General features: G+C 42.1%; 1 protein-coding gene across 2 annotated transcripts in view; it reads left to right on the top strand.

Annotated features, from left to right (window-relative positions):
- Rftn1 (raftlin, lipid raft linker 1) overlaps positions 1 to 25,466 on the top strand; it is a 227,090-nt gene that overhangs the window by 7,176 nt on the left and 194,448 nt on the right. For both annotated transcript variants that reach the window (XM_003480013.5, XM_023561651.2), the window contains exon 2: positions 11,723 to 11,875. In XM_003480013.5, the coding sequence (XP_003480061.1) occupies positions 11,731 to 11,875 (145 nt within the window). In that variant the 5' untranslated portion in view covers positions 11,723 to 11,730. The remainder of the gene's footprint in view (positions 1 to 11,722; positions 11,876 to 25,466) is intronic.

The following is a 25,466-nucleotide window of genomic DNA, read 5'->3' as shown; positions in this document are numbered from 1 at the left end:
CTTTTTCAGTCTTTTGTGGTTTGCTTTGGTATGACTGGCATTCACAACAGGCTCTTATGTCTAGTAAGTGCTCGATACATATTTGTTGAATGATCAACTTAGAGGAGTATTTCTGCTAGAGCTCAGTCTTGAAGTAGAGCATGATAGTTAATTTTGGGTTGACTTAGCTTGGCTGTGGTGCCTAGTTTTAGGTCAAACATTATTCCAGGTTCTACTGTGAGGTGATTCTTAGGTGTGATTAATATTTATATCAACATGCTTTCAGTAAATCAGATTATCTTCAGCAATGAGGGCGGGCCTGATCCAATCAGTTGAACACTGTAAGAGAAAATACTGAGGCGCCCAAAGAAGAAGGAATTCCACTTCAGACAGCCTTTGAACCGAAGGCTCCAACATTAACTCTTCCCTGGATCTCTGGTCTTCTGGCCTGCCCTGAAGATTTTGGACTTGGTCAGTTCCACAATTGAATAATCTATTCCTTAACATAACTCTGTCTTTGTCTCTCTATCTGTCTCTCTTTCTTTCTCTCCAGCCATAAGACAGTAGTATTCATGTAAATTTTCTAGCACACACAATACCATGTACTAGTGGCTCCCAGATTCTATACCCATAGGTATTGCAATGTGCTCACAGGGGTCAAAGGGTAGTTGACACTTCTGCTACTACTCACTTGAAATGGTTCACAAAGTCAACATCAGACAGCCTCTGATGTGGCATTGTATCTCTCCAAAGTAGCACTGTGGGTGGTTGTTAAGAAAAGCGATGTGGGTCCGGAAATGAAGGTGGCAAGGTCCAATGTGATTTCAGGCTTAGAGAAACAGTGCCCAGCTTCTACTAAGTAGTTATGGTGTTTTCAGAAGGGAAGAAAGAATGTTTTTTTCTTTCAATTAGTGCATAGTACTTTTTTCAAGAGGCTAACTTATCAGAATATAAAAAATTATTTGAGCCTGAACTATTTAATAAGGAGACCCTCAGGTATCTAGAGAGTGTCATGAAAACACACCAAGAAACTGAGGGCCACACATTCAGAAAATCTCGGAGTCTCTTCTGTGCATTGTTCTTATATGGTATGGATTATAAGAGGAAACCTAGGATTGTGGGACAGAAGGGCAGGGGCAATAGGGACTGTGTTCAAGAAGTTTTATTTCTGCAAAAAATAAAAGATGTGAAGCTAGTAAGGTAAAAGGTGGCAGGCACATGGATGTCTCATTTTATGCACTTTGATAAGGTTTATAATTAAAATAATTTTAGAAAAATGAAACAGGAGAAAGACTGGAGATGAAACTTAGGGTATGACTATGTTTGAGAGGATGGCAGAGGGATGGCCTAGGAACTGGAAGCAGCACTGGTAATAGAGAAAGATTCCAGAGAATGGGAATGGGGTGAGCTTCTCAGTCTAGGAAGAGGAGATGGTTGGGCGTGGGGGCGGGGAAGAATCTAGCTGACTGCATGCCAAGTCACCAGGAAGATAACGAAGGTACTGGTGTTCTGTCTCTGCCCCGATTGCCTAGCTATCAGGGCTCTATCTTTTTCTTTCTCTCTTTTTGTCTTTTTGAGACAGGTCTCACTTTGCAGTTCAGGCTGGCCTCAGCTCATTTTGTAGCCTAGCATGGTTCCAAACTTGAAACAATTCTTCTGCCTCAGCCTCCCATGGGCTGGAATTACAGGTGTGTGCCACTATACCTGGCTTGGGTATCAGGACTTTTAAATACTTCTCAGTGATTCTTCCCAAGAACAACTAAGACTAAGAACCATTCTTGCAGCCCAGAGCTTCCCAAACTTTACTATGAGTCAGACTTTTCTGACAGATTGTGGAAGTACAGATTCTGATTCAGCAGGTCTGGATCGGCTGGGGCGTCTCCCTTTTAGTAAGCTTCCAATGGCTGCTGCTGCTGGTCCCAGGATCCCACTGGAGTAGGAAGTTCTGAGTGGGAACTATTTTTTAATGAGGGCTGGCTGTGATGGAGATAGGAGCAGAGACCATACCTACTCAGGAAGGGACCCCCACAGAGATACTGATGGTTTGGGGGCTGGGAGTGGTCATGGTAAAGAAGTGTTTTCTTTTTATAATGTAAACACCACTCCTATTAGTTACCTCTTGTGTAACAAAATGCTCTGGAATTTGGCAGCTGAAGAGTCTGTTCTCAACCCCTCTACAGCCCCTCTCACATAGGAGTAGGACTTGGAACATAAACAGTCTGTATCAATCATCTATGGATGTGTAACAAATTACTCCAAAGCTAAGAGACCTGGGATAATAAACATTCACTATCTCACGGAGGTTTCTGGGAGTCTGGACTCCAGAAGTGTTTGACTGGATGTGGGGTACAGCTTGGTGGCAAACTACTTGCCTGGTATTAGGGCACTGGGTTTCATCTCCAGCATTAGGGAAAAGAAAAATTAGACTGGTTAGGTCTTTGGGACTAAGGGTGCCCCTTACAGGTGTGTGTTAAATTAGTGCTGACTTTGCAGCCATGGAGACTCAGGGCAGTTAGTGTCTGTATAGCATGCCAGCCGGTTGCTTCCAGACTGAGTCACTCAAGAGGCAGCCAGGTGGAATCCATGTTGTTGCCTATAGCTTAGCCTAGGCAGTCACACTGTCATTTCCCCAATGGCCTGTTGCCTCACAGGTCTGCCCTATTCCGTGTGGGAGGGGACATGCAAGATGTATGTTACCAGGAACCCCACAGAGGGACATCTGAGAGGAGGCTGGCAGTGGTTCCTTTATTGTTTCCAGCCATAAAGATAATGAGTGCTCAACATAAGAGAACTTGAAAATACCATCCATGGTCTCAGGACCCAGAAGAAAGTTCTGTTAACATGCGATCTCTGTCCTAATTGTGTGTGTGTGTGTGTGTGTGTGTGTGTGTGTGTGTGTGTGTGTGTATGTGTCAATAACTTATGACCTTGTGCTTGCCAGGCAGGCACTTATGCTACTGAGCTAAATTCCCAGCCCATGTCCTAATATTTTTTTAAAAAGAATGTGATACAAATATACAATGTGCACTTTAAAAATAAGGTACCATACAATAATGCTGTGTTATGTAGATTGTTTATTACTCATACTATTGGATCATAAATGCTTTGGATGGGCAAATTTTAGTTATTCTTGGGTTTCTTAAATATGTTTGCAGGATATCAAAATTTTATACCACCTGAATAGTTGTCTGATTTTCAGGGTTTAATTTATGAAATGTGATAAAAAAAAATACAGTAAACATCTATGTTAAAACTACTAGGAGAAGTTAACCTCTTTAATAAACGGAGTTAGGAAAATTGGATATCCACACATAGAACCTTAACATATACTAAACTAAAATAAAAATGGATCAAATATCTAAATGCTAAAATAAAAATGATCTACTGGAAGATAAGGTTGGTAAAATTCTTGAAGATACAGACGTTGGCTTAGGCGTAGGTAAGGACTTTCTGAACAAAACTCCATTGCACAAGAAATAATAGCAAGAATCAACAACTGGGAGTGTACCAGTTTAGAAGGCTTCTGCACAGCAAACGAAACAGCTGTTATTGAAAGGGCAACACACAGAGTGGGAAAAAATTTGCCAGCTATTCCTTGGACAGAGGACTAATATCTAGAATGTATAAAGAACTCAAAAAAATTAGACCTTCTGCAAAATAAAAGACTCAATCAAAACGTGAGCAACCAAAATGAACAGAAGTACAAATGGCCAAAAAATACATGAAAAAATGTTCAACATTGCTGGTGATTAAAGAAATGTGAATTAAAACAACACTTGAGATACCCTCATATACTACAGTGAGAATGACTAGCATCAAGAAATCAAATAACAAATGCCAGTGAGGCTTCAGGGAAAAACAAACACATCTACACTGTTGGTGGGAGTACACATAAACTAGTATAACCATTATGGAAGTAATTAGTGTGGCGATGCCTCAAAAAACTAGAAATTCCACTTGACTTAGCTGTTCCCCTTCTAGGAACCTTCCCAAAAGAATTAAAGACATCACATTACAGTGATACATACATACCCATGTTTATAGCAGCACAGCTTAGAATAGCTAAATCTTGGATGAACAACTGAGGACTGGATAAAGAAAATGTGGTGTTGATCCACAGTGGAGCCCTATTGTGCAAACTTGAGGCATTCATAGGTGAACAGATGCAACTTAATACTGTTATGTTCAGTGAAATAAGTGAGACACACAAGCATAAATATCTCTATGAGAAACTAAAAAATAAGTAAGCAGGAAAATAGAAAGATAAATCGGAAATAGGGAGATATTTTACAAATGAATGGGGGAATAAGAGGTTGAGGGGAAACAGGGTTGAGAAGAGGGAAAGAAAGGGGAAAATAAGGGAAAATTGATGAAACTAGAACTTTTGTAAATGTGAAAAGAATGAAGATTTGGAAGGTACAAGGAGGGAGGACAGGAGTAGGGGATAAAAAAAGAATTAAAATGTGCAGTATTATGTATATGGACTGATTCTCCATGATAAACATATCTTTATTTACTACATATGTATACTAATAAAAAATAATTATATCAAAAGACACATAGCCAATAATCTCCCTCAGAACACTCCCTCTTACTTTGAAGACACCATATTGTTCTGGCCACTTTCTGAAGCAGTTCTGGAAGTCCTCTTTTGTGAGTGTCAGTTGTTGCACTGTCAGCTGCCTGCGTATCTTGAATCAGATGGAAACACCTGCCTTTCACAGTCATCTTGACTTTGGGGAAGAGCTGAGAGTCAGCGAGTGCCAGATCAGGTGAATAAAGTGGCTGAGGACACAGTGTAGTGTGTGTATGAGCTCCTCTCCATTGGGGGGCACTCAGAAGTAACTTTCATCATGACTTTGATCATACCTCATAAAGAAGTCACAAAAGAGGGCTTCTAGAAAGCATCAGAAAGTGGCAAGAACAATGGGGTAAGTGTGTTAAAGTGAAGGGAATATCTTGAGGGGGAATTAATGATAGAAAAAATGTTTTTTTACTGTAATAAATTTGAAATGTCATCATTTATCTTGATCACCTTTGGATATTTCTGGATCAAGAGAGATATTATTATGTAAGGACTTCCTAATTTGAATCACTAGTTTTTACTTTGAGTAAGTCATGATGTAATAAATACTCTGAAGTCTTCAAATATGGAATTTGAGTGTAGAAATAAGAGATGAGTTTGCCAGCTGATCCAGCATCATTGCATATAATTGCGCTGCCTCTAGTTGCTTGTCATGAGCTGTTGGCATTTGCTAAAATTAGCTTTACAGGCAGCCTCCGATTAGTGACAAGTGTGGTAAATGAGGACTCACTCTTAATGAAACTAATTTGTATTTGAAAATATAACTACATTTATTGCCCCCATAATTTAAATGTGTGCATGCTTACTTGATAGTAAAAATGAGCTTTTAAAATGAACCTTTCATAAACTGTACGGAGTATTTTTAGAAGGTGATCCTTTTGAAATGGGTTTCCAGTGTCTTATGGACATCTTGGGAAGCGTTTCAGACTCAAACTAGAAAGAACTTTTAAAGTAATGATTTCAATATTTAAAATCACAAAGCACATTATATCTCATTGTTCTTCAGCCGGGGCCAAGTCTATGGTGACATGCTCTGTGTTTCATGTAACAGCATTTTGCTCTGAATGCTTCGCGCTCTGTCCGGACTTCTAGAACAGCCAGCACAGTGTGTGCTCATTATTTTTGTTCTCGTTTATCTGTGACCTTTATGAGGGCAGGACCTGTCTTCTTAGTTTTTCTGATTATTAATTGAGGGCCTGGCTCTGAGCAGACCCTGAGTGATGTTGAGTGAACGGCTAGATGAATGGATTTGGGAACATGAGTGTTGGCGTGTGGCGCAGGCAGCTGCAGTGCAGAGGTGGTCCTCGGTGTGCTGAAGATACACTGCACTTAGATTTGATTTGCAAAGTGTTGATTTTCCAGGGTGTTACCATGTGAGCAGTTTTTGGTCATTTGCTTGTTTAACATCTTTTTCATGCAGTTGGTCTCAGAACCTTCTTCTGATTTTCTTCTTTATCCTCCTTAGAAAGCATTTAGTTCTAATTACTCTGCCAATTTTTGCTGAAGAACTATATGTATATTTTGGCTGTTTTCCCTCATTTCACCACAGATAGAGAAATAGCTCTTTTCTTTTCTCTACTCTTAAGACCTCGTGGAAAGTTTCTCCTGATCCCCTGATGCTAGGGAGACTCCTACACATAGTGCAGGGATGACTGTTGAGACAGAAAAAGAAAACCAAATGCCTATTCAACTGTCCATCAAAGTGGGTAAAACAGTCAACTCAAACACAAAATACATAGTCTGAGTTCCCTTGGAGGGGTCCGTGTGAGGTGACTATGGGAAATTGGAGGGGAAGACCTACAGGAACTCCATGGACCCAGATAAGTACTTGGGGAGGGTCTCATAAGACACAGGTGACTCTTCTTATGTCTCCTTGATCATGTGGTCATGGAGTGCAGACTCCATGGAAAGGTGGAGAGATAACATAGACCACCCTGCACAGTGAGCTTGGATTTTGGAGCCATATTTTACCTTCTACCCTACTTTCCACCTTACTGGAGGCCTTGACACCTGAGAGAGAGAGATGCTTTTAGGGTGACGTCCCCTGAAAGTGTGGGCAATCGTGCCTGGCATCTTCTGCCTGCGTCTGGAGTCCTGTTCCCTAGACTTCCCGTGTTTCCTCTCCTTCTGCCCTCAAAGGTGCAAGCTAATCCCAGCCCCTTGCAGGATTCTATTGTGAGCATGGAATTGGGTGTTGGCATAGTAATGGTCAAGCTTACGATATAAAGTACTGTTGTATCTTAACTTTCTTCATTTTTTGTAATCTAGATGTTCTGACTGTCATGGATTTTTTTGGAAATGACATAAATCTCTCTTCTATATTGATGGAGTGAAGGTGGCCAGCAAGTGCCTTGTGTGTCTCTCTTCCCAGAGAACACTATGCTTTTTACAAAGCAGTTGCCTAAACAAGGTTGCACATACTCCAAAGAAATGAATCTCTGAAATTCGAGACCCAAAGATTTAGGTGTTCTTCTGGCTAGTACTGTTAACTTTTTTCTGTCTGACCATATAGATGATTTTCCCAGAACCTCTTTATGTCTTCTGACATCAAGTACATACCCTTTGGGTGAACTTGCACAGAGACTTCAAGTTTAGAGCAGTCTGTTTGAGACCCTAAACTCAAAGTTGTGAATTGGAAATCTTGCGGATGCTTCTTTGGACCTGCCCCCATCTATCCTCAACTCTTTCTGAATGTGTCTTACTCATCCTGATAACCATTTCCTTTCTGGTTTCAGGTGACTTATCCTTCACGAAGGAAATTAAATTAAAATTTAAAAAATAACCAGAAGATTATAGGCAGAATTAAATCACACTAAAATGTTAGTGGCTATCAAGAATCTAATCATTACCCTTTCCCTGAAGATACTTGCAGTTTTGAAGGGAAATTCTTACTTCAACAGAATAAATCAGTAATGCTGGAATTTACATAACAGAGTAGTAAAAATGGGAGGATTGTTTGAGGAAGAGGTTTCTGCTTAGTTCTTCAGTGGCCAGCCTTCCAGGGCTCGGCCTGACTGCTTCCCTGGCTTGTCAACCTGTACCCCTTAAGCTTGTGCCATTATGTCCCATGTCGGGCCCAGGATGAGGGTGCTTCAGCCTCGATGCAGAAAACCATTCTGTCTGGACTCTGATGTACCTGCAGGCACTTTAGTGAAGAAGCTAACAGTGGATAAGCATGCCTGCTGTAAACAGTGCTTTCAGTTTTTAATTTAGAATTGAAACTCAGTATGTAAATTTTGTGTTTTGCTTTTATTCCAACCTAACTTTATCTTTAGGAATATTTTTGTACAGCTGTATGACCACATATTAGCATTTTTGAATATTTTAGTGAGATTTGAGCTCGGGAAAGTACATGAATTAGTACACAGTCTGCTGGATGGCTCAGTGATTGTCACAAACCAAACACATGTGTCACCTGTACCCAGGGCAAGGAACAGCATGATCAGGACCCTGGAAGCCCCTCATCCTCCCATGCGGTTCCTGACCTCCAGGCTTCTAACACCAGGGTGTATTTTTCTGTTTTGGAACTCTACATAATGGAATTTAAAAAGTATCTGCTGAGAGCACTCATAACAATGTGAATGAATGCCAACTCCTGAGTTTGGGTGTTCGCTCATGTTGTTATGCGTGCTCTTAGTTTCTGGATTTTCCTTGCTTCCTGTTATTTTGCTGTATGAACACTGCACACTATCTGTTCTACCGTAAAGTATTTATATGGGGAGATTTGAGCACCAGGCTTTTAAGAAGAGTAATACTGTGAGCTTGCTTGCTTGCTTTCTTTTTCTTTTTCTTCTTTTCCTTTCTTTCCTTTTCTTCTTTGTAAAGGAGCTTGAATTCAGGGCCTTTTCACTGAGCTACATTCCAGCCAGCCTTTTTTATTTTTATTTTGAGACAGGGCCTTGCTAAGTCACTATATTGCGTAGACTGTGCTTGAACTCACAATCCTCCTGCCTTAGCCCAGAGTGCTGGTATTGCAGATGTGTGCCACCACCCCTGTCTCCTGTGAGCCTTCCTGTGTGTACTCATGACACATTTTTGTTGGCATATGCTATACCTAGGAGAGGAAGTTTAGAGGTCACAGGATACAGTAATACAGTATTTGGCTTCCCGACACCTTGCCAGTTTTCCAGGTTGGTTTTATAATGCTGCGCTGTCACGATCAGGGTCAGGAAATCCATTTGATTCATCCTCACCAACACTGGTGCAGGTGGAGTAGCTCATATCTGAAGTGCGTGAGACCAGAAGTGTTTCCAGTTTTGGAGCTTTTCAGATTTTGGAGCTTTTTGGATCCTGCAATGTTTGCTTAGACTTTACGAGCTGAATGTCCCTTGTCTGAAAATTGGAATTCTGAAATATTGTGAAAGCTGGTTTCTGAGTCTTGTCTCTCAAACATTTTGCATTTTGAAGCATTTAGAATTTTGGAATTTTGGATTGGGGATGCTTGCTGTGTACTATCACCTTTAAAAACATTTAAACTCTGCTAGAGATATATGTTACACTTCCTTGTGATCTTCCTTTCACTTCCCTATGAGCAGGGAGGTCGAGCTGCTTTTCATCTGTTCTGTGGTCATCCGTGCAAAATGTCCTCAGTGTGGCATGCATGTTCAGGAGTTCCACAGATTTGCTTTTGGGTGTTCTGTCTTTTCCTTAACTTGTTTGTAGTACTCCTTTAACTGTGGATACAGTTGTGCTGGTGAGTGAATACAGTGGTGCCAGGAGCTAATTCACTGGCTTGTGAGAACTGAGCGTGGCATTTCTTCCCAACTCAGCTCCATGACATCACATATGAGGTTTGAAGTCTGCATGGGGTAGTGTTCACACCACAGAACGCAGCTAACATTACACATCAAAGATTTCCCTTTTTTTGGAGAACTGGTTGACTGGTTCAGACTAGGTTAATGCATTGTACTATTCAGGTTCTCAATTGCCTTTTTTACTCTTTAAAGTATGTTTTGAGAAACAGGCATTTTAAATCTTAACCTACGCTACTTTCATCAGGATTTTCTTCATATGGATGGAGCTTTTGTGTAATACTTAAGAAAATTTTGTTCTACCTCCATGTTTCTTTATATGACTAGCTAGTCCTGCTCCATTTTGAAATGTGCTTCGCTTAACTTTTCCCCTGGTGACACAGCACTGTCACAGGTTGCTCCCAAGGGAATGAGCAGGATCTTAAATGTAGTCCTTGCTCTACTCTGTAGGTCATGTGTACAACAAGACTGCATTCCTTGGGAGAAAGGGCACCACCAGCCTCCTGTATCATTCTCAGGAAGACACCACACGGGTGAATGGTGGTGGCCCTGACTCACTGACACCCTTGTCTCCAGGCTGTCTACCTTGCCTTCCCAAACCCCCATGCAGACTTTCCTGCCTCCACCCTGTTGTTCTTGATGGACCCTGGCTGTATCTCTTCATAGTCACAGTCCAAATTTGTGCAGCAAAACCTGTCTGAAGCACCCTCTCTGGGTTTCCGCCTTTCTTGTCTTGTGTTATAATTTAAGTGTCCTTCCTTTCTCAATAGGCTAAACTCCTTGAGGGCAAAGACCACACTATCTGAATCCCTGAGGGGACTTTCCCAAAGCAGACATGCAGGAAATCTGCATGAATGAGCACTGTGGTGAGATTTTGGCTTCTTAATAATCTTGTTCTCGTGACAGTGGTACCATCTCATCAGGCCACCTGTTCCCAGCACTCAGGAGCCTCTTCGTTCATTTCCTGTCTGCCTTGCCCTGGCAGACGCCAGTTGGCTTGCTCTTCAGCAGTTAAGTCTACAGCCTCTGAACATGAGCTATTTACATCTGCAGAACTACGGAGTATTTTGCAAGTAATCAGTCCAGGCAGACTGCACATAAATCATGTCTGTTCAGGCCTTTGGACACTAATGTTCCTTTATTAAGGCACAAGTAAGCCTTCCTGTTCTCATCCATTCTTCCAGACTCCTTTTTTAATTACTGAAAAGTAGAGCCTGGTTTTCACTACAGCTCCCAACCCCTCCCACTATCCCCACCCTACACCCTCATGGCTTTTTTGAGATTCAGTTTGTTTTTTGGAGTATGCCAAATTGCCTTAGGAAACTGAGTATCTTGTGAATGAATTGAGCAGAAGGAAATTCTTTCCTCCAAAAAGAAGCAGTCACTGTTTCTCTGTGTGATAGTCATGGCCAGTTAATATTTTCGTGAACTAGACTGAAGGCATCGGCACTGGAGCCCAGCGAGGAGGGAAGTCTTGTAGTCAGTACATGACAGGAAAACACCTTCCACTCAAGTCTAGGGGAGTGGATAAAATATCATCTCATGAGTGTCAGCCTGCCTAAATGAACAGAGAACTCGTGTTGATTTGAATCCCCCCAGAGAGTGAGTGGCAGCTCAGCCCCCGCTGCATGCACATGATTTTAATGTTTCTCCATCTTCTTTTCAGGCAGAAGCTGCAGATCCGTGCTCTAATACACATGAATTTCTGCTCCCAGTCTTTCTGGCCCTGCTATTAGAGCTCAGTCAGTTTTCATTTCGGTCTGAAATGATGCTGAGAGCGTAGAAGCATACTGTTGTTTCTCACAGATCAGTCTAAAAAAGAAGAAGAAGGACTTTGAGACAAAACCTATAAAAATACTGCCATCCATTCTTTAGAGATATTTTATGATTATAAACTCTTGTCTAAATTAATTAGCATTGAGGGTAGAGAGGGCTCTAGAGTCTAAGAATTGTAACAATAACTTATTCTCTCAGCTACCATTGGGAAAGTGATACATCTCTTGTTTTTCTAACAGACCAGCTGATACCATAATGCAGCATATTGCTTTTTAGTTCCATTTTAAAATCATTTATATGGATTATAGTGGCACCAATGCACTCTGAGGTATTGTTTTCTTCAGATGGAGAAAAAAGACATAAACAGGTATTGTTTTGTTGTCATTTAAAACCACAGGATGGCAGGTAATGATGACCTAACTGAAGGAGACAGCAGCTTGGGTCCTGAATATAGTCCTCTGTATTCAGGATCTATATTACATTATACTGTTGATTTCCTATGGGCTGAGGAGGATTTCCTGTGGACTTCTTCAGGAGGATTAGATGATCTTGTCTACTGCAGTGCTTAAGAATAAATCTCTGAAAAACAATTTATACCCTTGACCCCATTTTGTTTTCATTTTATGGACAGCTGCTGAAATGGGTTGTGGATTGAACAAGTTGGAGAGACGTGAAGAGAAACGACCTGGGAATATTTACTCAACTTTGAAGAGGCCTCAGGTAGAAACTAAGGTAGATGTGGCCTACGAGTACCGCTTTCTGGAGTTCACGACGCTGAGTGCCGGTGAGTACATGCCAGCCAGCTTTGGCTTTCCTGGTGACCCAGTGCTCAGGCCACTCTGCCATGTAGCCCTGTCCCTATCGGGATGAGTGGAGAGGCTGTGAAGAACTGGAGAGGGTGGGTTGCCTACGAGACAGCTTATAGATTCCAGATTTGCATATGAAACTTCTCACTTTTTGAAAGACAGCAACTAATTAAAATCATAACATATTAAAGCCAGAGCATATATGCGAGTAGACTGAATATAGCCTGTGGGCTCACAGTCTGCAGGCTCTGGTAGCAACTCCCATGGAAAACAAGATTTGCTTTATCTCATTGTATTAGTCTGCCCATCTGCCCAGGATCACCTGCCCACTGTCATTCTCTTATCTGTCTGGGTTTGGCTTTGCTGTGTTTGAGCCAGAGGGAGTCAGGGTCACCAACCATGGCCCAGTGTCCAGAGCCTGAGAAATCAGGAAATGGGCCAGGGGGTGACTCTCAAGTGGTAGTCAAGGTTAACTTCCTAGAGTGCGTGCAGAGCTTCTGCTGTGTGCAGTCAGGCTGATGCATATCCTGACTTCTGGGAGCTCCTTAACCTCATGGTAGAGAGAAGACTCAAATTCATGAAAACGAGAGCCCAATGGCTTATAAATAAAAATTGGGTAACATATAAAATATATATTTGGAAGAGAAAGAGCACACTCTTCTTTTTGGTTTTTTGGAAGTTAAGAGCAAAAACTGGGCATATTAAGGCATTTTAAGCCACTTTCTCCGTGGGCTTCTGGGTATGTTTTAAGCTTCTCTGAACATGAGGAGAATGAGTGGGAAGCATCCTCATAGTTACAGATTTGAGTCCTGGCTCTGCTTTGGGTAAGTCGCTGAGCCTCTCGGTCATGCAGTGTCCTCATCTGTAAAATGAGCATGTGAGTGTCTACCTTCTAGGTGATTGTGAAGACTGGAAGATCTAACGTGTGTGGAGCCCTCTGCACAGTCTGGCAAAGAGCAGGGCCTTCTAGTATTCCTCCTCCCCTTCTCCTGCGTTCCTCTTTCTCTTCTCTTTTTTATCTTCCTGCTGCCATCATTCCTATGCAGAAGCTTCAGCGCTTCCTGAGCCCCAAGACAGATGGACACTAGGCATCCCTGCAAGGACATACGCTCAGGTCACTCAAACGAAATACACTGTCTTCCTCGCCCAGTTGCTCCTTTCTAGTTCCCTTTAAAGGTCACTACCATCCTCACACAGCCAGATCTGACACCTCAGTCATCTGTAGCCCTGTTTATCCATGGCTACTACAGTAGTTCTTTCATCTCAGCCTATGCAGACTGTGTCTGAAAATGCATCTCATGTAGCTAGTGTAACATGAAGAGGTTTGGAGCATTTGGCCTGCCATTTATTTGATCAGTGACTGTTTGCATGCCCAGAATGTGCTGGGTATTGGAGAATGATGAAGGGAAGAATAAAAGCACGTCTAGGAAAAAAGATTGGAAGAAAATATTCCATAATGTTAAATCCTAAGATTACAAGGGAATTCTTTTTCTTTTTTTTTTTTGTCTCTCCTTTGCATAGTTTTTGCATCTTGGTTATGTTTCATTATTAAAGTAACTTGTTATTTAGATACCTCAACATGTGCCATTCTGTTTCCTAGAGTTTCATCCTTCATCATTAGAATCGTCTCGCTAGCCTTGTTTGTTTTCCTGGGTTCTTGTGGCAGCAACTACATGGCTTCTCTGCATTGTGCTGTCTTTGATTGCATTATCATTTGTTTTGTGACTATAAACTGAACACCCACCTATTATAAGAACCTGGAGAAGCCCCTGGGAAATCCCTCCTGGCTTCCTGCTCCTACCCTTTTTCTTTGAGTTATAGCTCCTTGGCTTTAAGCCCTTCTGGGCTCCAACCACTTCTGCAGAGGGGTACCAGCTTCGCTTTGGCCTCTACCTGTTTTCTTTCATATTCTGCTGCCTTGACCATGCTCTTTCTGGGTGTCCCCACCCGCTACCCCCACACCCTTTGGGCTTTTGGATTGCCCATTTCTCTGCCTGGAAGGCCTCCCCAGAGACCTCCTTGCCTCATTTTAACCCTGCTCTTTGAAGCTTTTCCTGAGCACCTGTTTGAAATTTTGACCTTCTCCACAACTCTCCATCATTCTCCTCTCTTGATTTTCTCTGTAGCACTTCTTAAAGAGTCTAAGGAGCTATGTATTTTGCTTATTGACATTTGTTCCTTTTTTTGCTTTTTGTCTTCCTTCATTAAATAGTAGAATCTCTTCCCATGGGGACAAGGGTTGTGTCTGTTTTATTTTACACTGTACTCTGGCCCTTAAAATATAATCAATAAATGTTTGTCAGATGAATGCTCAACATATATTTCTGCATCCTGCTTTTTTTGCAACTTAACATTGTGGAGTGAGGCATGCAGCCCGTCATATTTTGAAAGTATAATTTAATGGCTACATGTGCTTTAATCACTCAGCACACTGTAATTTATTTACTCTAGTCCCCTTTTATTGAACATTAAAGTTATTTTGGGCTCTGAGCTATTATAAATAATGTTGTGATAAGCAATGTTGTACATAAATTCTTATGTACATTTCTGATGATTTCCTCAGGAATTGCCACGTTGAGCAATGTGAATGTCAGGCTTCTTGATAAATTGCTAAATCACCCTCTAGATATGGTAGGATCTGTTTGTCTAAGACACATCTGATCATGCTCAACTCTTTGGCAGGTTCTCCAGGACAAAGGAACTTGAGCTTCAAGCTAGTGTTCCAGTCTTTAACTTGGCCTTGTCCTTTGTGGACTGTCTCCCACCAGTCCTCTGGGGGATGATGTGCTGTGGCTCCTTTTCCAGCTTCTTCCCTTCCTCACCAGCCCTCACCCCTCAGTGCTTGCTGGGTCCCACTCGTCCACTCTGATGGGTGGTGGTCAACAAGAACTTTTATCTTCTGTAAGTTGTCAACACCATCTCCACTGACACTCTTACTGCATCACATCTTAAACCTATCTGTGTTTCCTTCTGGGCAAAGACTGAGCCCTATTTGTCACTTTCTTCATCTTCTTTGCTTGTGCTTGCTGCTGAGAAGAGCCTGTCCTTACTTCTTGGGTCCCAGTGAATGTCAATGTGGGTGCCCATGTAACACATTCAGGTTAATTGCCTTGACAGCATTGTCAGCTTTTCTGACAGGCTCATTCACTATTCTCCAGCATGCATGGAGTTAAGGTTTGTTGAGTGCCTTCTATGTGCCACTCCGGTGATAAGACATTATATTCCCAGTATCAGTTTTTCCTGTTTCTTCAGCTTCATCAAAGGAGAACACAGTGTCCTTGGATTCCACTGCATGCATTTAATGTGTTGAAACCCGTAGAACCATCACTGTGTTGAGATGCACACATGTCCATTGCTCTAAAGTTCCTCATGCCCCTTGCTCATCCTTCTTTTTTCCAACCCTCCATCCCCAGCCAATTATTGATTTACCTTCTGTCACTGATTTTATTGCCTAAAATTTTAAATAAATGGAATGGCAAAGTACATGTAGAAGGTGACCAGAGATACAGTGAATGTTTACATTTTTAAAAATTTATTACAATAAAAGACACATTGCCATCAGTCTCCCACAGAATACTTCCCTTATTTTGAAAGAATTTATCCCATCATTCTTGTCATTTTCTGAAGCAGTTTTGGAAGTTCTGTTTCATAAGGATCCTTATGAAATGTGATTTTTAAAAAGTCCTGCTGCTGCTGAATGCCATCCGACAGAAAGGCAGGCTCATGAAAACAGTGGTGTGTTCTTCATCTTCCTTCTTCACTGGATCTGCACCACCAGACTTCTGGTTCTTCTCCAAAGTCAAAATGGCTGTGAAAGGTCAATATTGCAACTGATTCCAGACACTGAGGGGCCGTGACAGTGCAACTGAAGACACTCGTGAAAGAGGACGCCCAAACTGTGTCAGGTAGTGGCAAGCATGATGGGATAATTGTGTTTGAAGGAAGGGATTATTTTGAGGAGGATCAATGACAGTGTGTCTTTTACTGTAATGAATTCTTAAAAATTTAAATATACACCGTATTTTTTTATATCCCACTTTGTACTGTTTTTGGTCTAGCCTTTTTCATTCAGCTTGCTCATTTTGGACTTATTTATGTTGTTTGTGCCCATCCTTATTGCATTGCTGAATAGTGTTCCATGGTATGGATGGACCAGTTTGCTTTTCCACTTGTCTGTGATAAACACAGAGGTGGTTTCTAGTTTTTAACCATTATCAATTATGTTTCTATGAATATTCATCTTTGTGTGGGTTTCTCGCTTCGTTTTTATCCTTGTAGTAACTTAGCGAGTTGTCTGGGAATATTCAGTCCTTCTTGCAGATGAGGAAGCAGATGTTCAGAGAGGTTAAGTAACTTGCCCAAAGATGCAGTGTCAGCCAGTGTCAGGGATAGAGTTCTTGGGCATCAAACCTCTTTTAAATTGTGAGACAAATAGATACTAACATCGGTTAGAATGTTCTTGGTAGAAACTCGTGTTGTCATGTAAAAGGGCATAAGAATTTACTTCTTCCATAAAGTTTTAGCATAATCTTCCATAGGAGACTTTAAAATGGCACTTAATGTGGTAAACTTTCATGGAGAAGATGCTCTTCTAACTCAGGCAGATACCAGTGAGAGAGAGGGTATTGGCCCTGGTCCACCTGGTGTCTTAGCCAGGAAGGCCCATGTGCGCTTTTTAAAAAATTGGGACCAGCATAATCATAGCATTGTGTGTCCCTTGCAGAAAGCTTGGTGCTGGTCAGGATGCTGTTGGAACCCGTGGCTTCACTTGTAGATTGGCAGAGAAGGAAGAGCAGTGGGAATCTCATAGCAAAGCTCATAAGCTGTCAAAAATCTCAATTCTGGGTGACTTGATTGGATCTTAAATTTTCAATTAAATCTGGTCACCGAGGGATGAACCTGTGCTTTGATGGTTTGCATCACAGATGGAAGGCCCATAAAGCTTCATATTTTCTGCCAAATGGTGCCTCGTTATCCCTTTTATGTGTGTTGCCAGTTTCTCTGTGCTAGGCCACTCTAATACAATTCGAAAGCTACCTGCGCCGGTTTTGTGATAACCGACCACGCTTTATACGTTTGGTGCTGGGGATCCTTGGCACAGTGAGCACTCTTCTAACGAGGCCAATGCCCAGGGCTTGAGGCTTGAACTATCTGATCCTGCACTGTCGAATACAGGAGTCCCCAGCCATAAGGCTCTTTAAATGTAATCATTAATTAAAAGGAAACAAAAACTAAAATTTGAGTCCCTACACCACACTAGCTACATTTCAAGGGCTCAGAGGCCACATCAGGCCGGCTGCATACGAAGCAGTGTGGATAGGGAACATTTCCGTCGTCTTAGGAAACGGGCAGTGCTGTTTTACTCTTATTTTCAAGGAATGGAAACTTGGCTTCAGGTCAGATCTGCGTCTCTAATTCAGAATAATGTACCATTTTGTCATGAATGTTTGCTCTTGAGTTTATAGCAACCATAGGATGATGATTTATTAATTTCACAAATACTTAGTGAATGTGGCCCTTGGATCAGGTGCTCTGTTCTGGAGATTTATGAACGAACCAGACAGGATACATTCCCAGTGTCTTGGCTGGCTTGGGCTGCTGTAACAAAATAACCCAGACAGGATAGCTTAAACAACGCACATTCGTTTTCTCATGATTATGACAGGTGTGAGGTCTGTGCACTGGAGCTGGGACTGCTAGCATGGTGGGTCCTGTGAGAGCTTCCTTCCTGACTTGCATGCAGCTGTGTTCTTAACTACATGGGCTGAGGAGCAGGGTAAGGGGACTAAGAGAGCATGTGCAGCCATGTTCCTGTCTCACCTTATATGGATACCACTCCTACTGAATTAGGACCCCAACTTTATGATCTCATTTGACCTTAATTACTTCCATGTTCCAAACACTGTACAAGTAACATTGAGAGTTAAACATATGAAATTTGGGGTGTATAATTCAATCCTCAGCAGGTAGGTTCAAACTCTTACAGAGTAAGAACCAGTGCTTGATGCTAAAGTGGTGGTAACAGAGGAGACTCTGGTCACCCCTTGTCTTGATGGGAAGGTGGGAAGATTGAAATCTACATGTCTGTTTGCCAGGTGAAAGAGGATTGAAGTAAGAGGGTGGAAGGAGATGATCTTTCCAGGCAGAAGCAGCAATCTGTAGGAGAAACCAAAACTAGGGTTGATACTCTATTTATGGAGAATGGCAGGTGGTTCAGTCAGTTGGAGTGTGGCCTTTGGGAGAAGTAAGAGCGAGGGGAAATGATAAAAGGTCCTATGTGTTGGACCAATGAGATGTCTAGGCTTTTTCAAAAGCATTGAAGGTTTTTAGAGTGTAACTACATGATTAGGATCAAATTCTGAGATTTAGTGTGGTGGAGCCTGTCTGTAATCCCAGCACTTAGGAGGCTGAGACACTGTGAGGTCAAGGCCAGCCTGAACTGCATAGTAAAATAGAAAAAATATCAAATTCTGGAATTGCCTCTCTGCAGTGAGAATGAAGAAGAATGGAAGGGGAAGAAGTCCATTGGAGGTTACTGCAGTCAGCAAAGTGGAGGTGGCCTTGGCCACCATGCTGGCAGCAGAGATGAAAAGTGAGTAGGTCAAAAGAAAGCAGGAGATGGCCCTAGGGACTGGCTGTGGCTGAGGGAGGGCGGGGAGCAGGGCACCTGGGTGTGTGGGCTGAGGGTCACATAGCAGGTACTCCGATTCTGCTTTAAGCATTTTCAAATGCTTTTACTCCATCATTAAAGTAGCCCTGAGAGCTGGAGGATCTCTCTCTGTCTCTGTCTCTGTCTTTCCCTCTCCCCTTCGCTTTCCTTCTCTCTGCTGTCAGTCCTCCCTTTCCCCCTTTCCTTCTCCATGAGGAAGAAACTGCTTTGACAGGGTAAAGAGTAAATGGGACTAGAATCCAGTGTTGGTAGTGTTTTCCCACAGGCTCTGTCCACAGTGTATGGAAGAGAGCCCAGGGCTCACTGTGCAGCACCTCAGTGGTGTGTGTTTGAACAAATATATTTAGATGTAATTTACCTAGAAAATATACCCATGTTAAGAGTATAGTTTGATGTTTTGATAAATGTAAACATCTGTAGAACTACCACCACATTGATATAGAACATTCTTATCGCACCAGAAAGCCCTCTTGGGTGCCACTCTGCACAACTATGACCTCTTTGTCACTGTACATTCACTTTGCTTCTTCTTCTTCTTTAAAAATAGTATCAGTGGAGTCATTAAGTATTTGTTCATGTCTGGCCTCTTTAACTCAGCATGTTTTTTGTTGTATATATCAAGGGCCTTTGTGTTTCTGAGTAATACTCCAATGTTTGGATGTACTATTTGTTTAATCATTTTTCCATTAACCCTTTGAGTATTTCTGGCTTGGATCTATAACAAAAATTTACAGTGAACACTTGTGAACAAACATTATGTACTCATCTGTTTTCATTTCTAAATAAAATACAGTAAGAGTGGGATTGTTGGGTTGTTTGATGAATATATATTTACCGTTATAAAACACTGGCTGTTTTTCAGAATCTTTGTACCATTGTACAGTTCCAACAAAAATGGGTATGAGTTAGTAGCTTATGTTTTTAACATACAATAATAGAGCTACTGTTTATTAAGCATTTAGTGTTTGTATTGGTCTCTTTTAAGCTAATAACAGTCATATGAGGTGTGTGGAGTCACTTCTGTAGTACGGAGGAATACCTTTAGAGGTAGAGTTTGGAGAGGTTATAAAAGTACCCTGCTGTAGGCCACAAAGATGTTGGAAGTTTGCAAAGCATACTGTGGTCTTCCTGAACGGCATTTGCTCAGTCTTCTATATGCTGTGGTGAGTTTGAACTAAATCAAAGGGCTTCAACACAAAAAGTTCAAAAGTCTTTATGCTCCATTGCCTGCCTTTTCAAGCTTGTCTTCTTTTTCTTCTCTTAAATTTCTTAGGTATAAAACATTCCCATGGTACACATTACAGTTTCTGGGATCAGGCCACATGACCACATTTTTAAAATTCTCATCTTTGTGGTTTTCCTCTCCAAGGGATCTTTAAGTGCTGACCTTTAGGATGTTTTCTTCAGCGTTGTGCTGACCAGGCTCATACTTGGCTTTTAGCTGCCGGCATTTCGGGTGGCCATGATAAGAACATGGGGTGAGAGTCACAATTCAAAACATGCATGTTGCGCAATGAGTCATTTAAAAGTACGTTTTTAATTTAACATGAACTCTAGAACGTGGCTGTACCCAGCTAGGGTCTGGGTAACATGAACTCTAAACAGCTGCAGACGCACTTGACAGGCATTGAGCTGTCCTCAAAATACTGCCTTAAAGTAGCTGGAAAAAGGACTAATCTGAAAAGACTAATCTGAAAAGGGCCACAATTTACATACTGTAAATTCTGTATGTTCTGAAAATTAAGAAATTGGGATCGTGAGTGCCTAATTATTAATTGTATGTTCCTGGCACTTCTGATTTCAGGGCTTGTGAAATGACATGATAGGAAAGTTTCAAGGAATTGCCCAAAATGATGTTAACCTGCAGAAAAGACTATAAGCAAGTTTAGATTGAATCATGGGGGTTCTCACACTTAAGTGTGCGTTAGACACACATGGAGAGATTGTTAATACAGAGCACCAGACCACAGCTTCGGAGTCTCTGGCTCAGTAGGTCTGGGGCGTGGCCTGGGGATCTGTATTAGTCACAGCTTCATAGGTGATGCCAGTGTTGCTGCCCTGGGCACCACAGTTTGAGAACTTTAAAAGACTGCAAAGTACAGATTTCTTTTACCTCACTGGACATGGTGCAAATGATGATGGGGTTTGATCTTTTTTAGCATAAAATAAATGCAGCAAATACACATCTACTTATATATTTAGGGTGAACTTACAACTGATTTCCTTAAAGTGGCTTGTAATATATTTGAGAGGCTACACTATAGTCACAATCCTAAAATAATAATCATAAAAGCCGATAGAGTGATTCTGAAGTTTCGTTTAAAACTTGCCCGTGTCCAGGCTACACACCAGGCCTGTTAAATTAGTCTAGAGGAAGGGATGCAGCTGTCAGTAGTTTGTGGAACTCCAGGTGATGTAACTGAGGTTGTGAACCAGTGAATGGTATGCATTAAGGGCCAAGTGAGCACCAGCAGTCCTCAGGAGGCCCTGAGGTGGGTCACTGTGTGGAGATTGCATTTCCCTTCAGCCCTCGGAGCTCTCAAACATCAGTGCATAGTGGGCTGAGGATTTAGCTCAGTGGCATACGTGCCTGCCTTGCAAGCAGGTAGTGAGTTTGATCCCTGGTACTGATAAAAACAAAACAAAACATCAGTGCCTCTGATTCCTAGAAGCTGAGTCTTTTCCCAGAGTGGTGTTTGAGTACACAACCTGGCAGAGATTGGCAGGCCCTAGTGCAGTGGCGTGGTGTGAAAATTTGCCATCCATGTAGACAAGCTGTTGCAAGGGCTGGGCTTTTAGAGGCTTCACAGAAGAGGGAAAGCTTTTCCTGGACCTTGGAAGAGATGCAGGACACAGAACAGCTTTGAGGTAGAGGAGACGAGGCGGCGCTTCACTTGGGACTGTGCAGCAAAGCAGAGGGGCAGGCATATGCTTCTATTTTGGGCTCCTGGGAGAAGAAAGGAAAGACAGAGAGATTCCGGCAAGATGGTGGAACAGTAAGCAGCAGAGTAAATAGCCTCTCTGAGACAGACAGTCCAGATGCTAGAATATAGCATTTTGGAGAAGAGAAGAAGGAAGCAAGTGGGTCTCTTTGACCCAGGAAGAACCTAAAGTGAGAATTGAAGCTCACAGAGAGAATTTAAAAAAAAGAAAAAGAAAAAACTTAAATATAAGAAGGTGGTAGCTGGCAGCACTTTCACCTGAAGCTGGAACCATGGTGCAAGAAGTGCTCTTGGAACCTGGGAACGCATGGTCACAGTGAAGCTGGTGGCTGGCAAGCCTGATGGCCTCTCCGGGGAGACACAGTAGCAGAGAGGAACAGCAGACCAGAGAACTGCACTGGCTGGCAGTGACTGTGCGGGGGACTCAGTTCTCCTGTGGGAGTGGGTGATTGGCCGGGGGCCATTTTGGAGTCAGGCAGAATAAGCACGGGGCCAGAACTGCAGCAGGTTTCATTCAACCACTCCTGAAATTGCTTGGACGGATTCCCGCCCCTGTGCACAGTCCAGCAGCCACTGTTGAGGTTTCCCTGAAGCTATCCTCAACCAGCTCTACCCCGCCTTATGCATACTAATGAAAGGGCTCCCTGCAGTTAACCAGCTTGGGAGGAGGTGCCAGCCTGCCCCACTCCTTCTTGCACTCCACCAGCCATCGTTAGCCCTACACCAGCACCCCTGGTGATCACCATCAGCTATCCCTAGCCAGCCCCCATCAGAGAAATTATAACCAAAACAGGAAGTGCCCGGGACCCCACTATTCACTTGTCCCAGAGAAACCAGGAGGATGACAAGAGGAAGAAGCAAAAGGCAGTCTCTGGCCTCCAACCCAAGCAGTACTGGTCCAGGAGGTGTAAACACAGAAGAGATTGGGAGTCACACACTTGAAGTTTTTGAAGCAACAGCAACTGAAATAAAGAAACAACTTCATGAGGCTATAAAAGAACTTATAACAGAAATACTGTCCCAGGTAAAAGAGGAAATGAGAAACATAACAAAAGAATTGCTAAGCACCTCTAAAGAAGACAATGATGGAAGAATAGAGGAGCATAGAAAAAGGAGGGAAACCTTCAATGAAGAAGATAAAAAGACTTAGAATACATGAAACAGATTCAAAGAGATTACCAGAAAATTAAAAACTCCATTGAAAGCTGGCAAAACTACTTGAAAGAAACTAAAGATAGACTATCAAACCTTGAGGACAGGTTTACAGCTTGCAATCACGAAAGGAAAGATCTCTTAAAAATGATAAGGAACTGGGAAGTAACAGTACAAAGGCTAGGAGATGGCAAGAGGAAATATAACTTAAGAATAAAAAATTTGAGTGGAGAAGCAGGAGTAAACACAAATGAAATACAAAGGCTATTTACAGAAATAATTAAAACTTCCCAAGCATAGGAAAAGGAAATTATATTCAGATATATGAGGCATACAGAACTCCAGCCAGCTATAACTAAAATAGATCTATACCCAGACATATAATTATCAATATCCTAGAACTTCAACACAAGAACAGAATATTAAAAGCTGTCAGAGAAAAGAAATAGATCACCTATAAAGGAAAACTCACCAGGATCACAACAGACTTCTTGACACAAACCATGAAATCAAGAAGAGCTTGGAGTGAAATAGTCCAAGTCCTGAAAGAAAATAACCTCCAGCCCATACTGATGTACCCTGAAAAACTATCTTTCAAAATTAATGGAGAAACAAGATGCTCCCATGTTGAAGAGGAACTGGAGGAATTCATGACCACCAAACCAACCCTACAAAAAGTACTGAAGAACATTCTAGAGAGAGAAAAAAAAAGACCATGGTTTCAGAAACAGTGGTAGAGGGGTCTCATTGAATAGGGCAGACAGTAGAATGAGGGGGAAAAGTAGACAACCAATGGCAGAAAAATAGCATGGCAGAGATAAGGCAGAGAAGGTTGGTTATAATCACTAATATAGATGCCTCGATTCACCAATAAAAAGAATACAGACAGTGGATCAGGAGATACGGTCCATCAGTATGCTTTATATAAGAAATACATTTAATCTGAAAGGGGTTTATAGACTGAAAATCAAAGATGAGAAAACAATGCTCTATGTGCAGGGAACCAGAAAAAAGTAGGGGTAGCTTGGCCATTAGCTGCAGATTAATTAGAAAGTCATGACACTTTTATACAATGGAAAACTACTCAGCTATGAAGAAAGAAAACCTAGAGGCTCTTGCAGGCAAATGGATACAACTTGAGATCATGTTCAGAGGAAAAAAGAATCACTTTCAGAATCACTTAGGTGAATAATGGGTTGCCTCCCTGATCTAAAAACTAAAGGAGTTAGTGGGATCCAAAATGTACAATACATCCTGTGAAAGTGAAAGTGGAGGAGTTGTCTATAAAGGAAAGGCGGTGGCCATTGTTAATCTGTTATCATGATTTGAAACCCACATTGTTTTCATTGTTCTGTTTAGATTGGCTTTTGCTGTTTCAGTTTGTCTAGTTGTATTAGATTTGATGGTATGGACAGCTATTCCAAAGATAGCAGGATATATTATGGTAACCATTTTTGATTTCCTATTAGTTTGATTTGAAGCCCTGTATTGTTTTCACTGTTTTGTTTTGACTGATTTTATTCAATTCTGTTTTATTTAATAGAATCAAGTCTGATGGTATAGGCAACTACTTTGAAAACAATAAGGCAGTAAGATACACTATGATACCTTCTGGTTTGATGATTATCTTTGAAGTCCTATAATGTCTCCCATGTTTTGTTTTGTACTGTTTTGTTCAATTTTATTATGCCTGATAATATAGTCAATTCTTTTGAAGATAACAAGAGGCCGGATAGCCATTATTGATCTTGTATTTTATTTTTAAGTCATGTACCATATTGATCCTTTTGTTTTGATTGACTCTATTTTGTTTTGTCTCATTTGGTTTTATTCTCTTCAAAATAAAAAAAAAGAGAGAGAGAAAGTAAAGACAGAGTGGAGAGGGCCGGTTGGGGAGGCTAGCTTTCTTGGTGGACATGCATGGAAGGTACCCTGGGTAGGTGGATGTGTGCCGGGGACACTAGGTTCTAGAACAAGTGAGATGCAGGGGACTCAAGTCAGGAGACTGCTCCCATGGTCTGGCCCCGTGGTTCTCCCAAGGTGGCCCCCCTAACAGCAGCAGCATGTGTGGACTTAGAAGTGCACAATCTTAGACCCAGACTGCTGGCCTGGAAACTCTAGAGGTTCTGCAGTCTGTCTTTTGACAAGCCCACTGGGTGCTTCTGATAAGTTAAGTTAGAAAACAACTGGGCTGGGGCTTCTGCCAACCACGGGGGAGGATGGATCGAGGATAGGAGAGCTGAATGGATGTGAAGGAGCAGGGAGGCTGCCAGGGCCCTGTGGAAGGCAGAGGAGAGCTGGAGTAGGGAATGGCTTCCTGCTGACCTGTAGGGAGGTGTGTAGCCAGGAGAGGCACAGAGCCTCTTCTTGGCTTGGGGAAAGTGAGTATCTGTACCCTTCATCTTTCTTAAGGGCAGTAGCGCCCAGCTCGGGAGCAGTATGCACTGTGGTTGTGCCTAGCATGCACTGCCCATATTGAGGGCCCAGCTGTGTCTCATCTACACAAGGCCTTTATTTTCAGTTCCATGGCTCCTGACACATCATTTTAGGCCTAGGAGGTATGATTGGCCAGATTTGCCTCCTCCTGCACTCTTCTAGAGGTTTTTGCCTTTATTTGCCCCCCACACACTGCCTCCCTCCTGTGTACTCCTTTGCGTGTGTGCTGGTCAGTGTGACCAGGCCCTACCAAAATGACCTGAGGTTGACTGTATAGAACCAGGGCTAAAGGACTAAGCTTGTCAGTCAGGGAGTTGCTAGGCTGGCATCTGGGTTCAGGTGCGAGTAGGTATAGATCCACCCCCCATC

Source organism: Cavia porcellus, unplaced genomic scaffold, assembly GCF_034190915.1.
Source record: "Cavia porcellus strain 051 isolate PalLab524CR breed Dunkin Hartley unplaced genomic scaffold, mCavPor4.1 scaffold_10, whole genome shotgun sequence".
Lineage (NCBI taxonomy): Eukaryota > Metazoa > Chordata > Mammalia > Rodentia > Caviidae > Cavia > Cavia porcellus.
The sequence above is the reverse complement of the archived record's forward strand: the minus strand, read 5'-3'. Positions and strand labels throughout refer to the sequence as shown.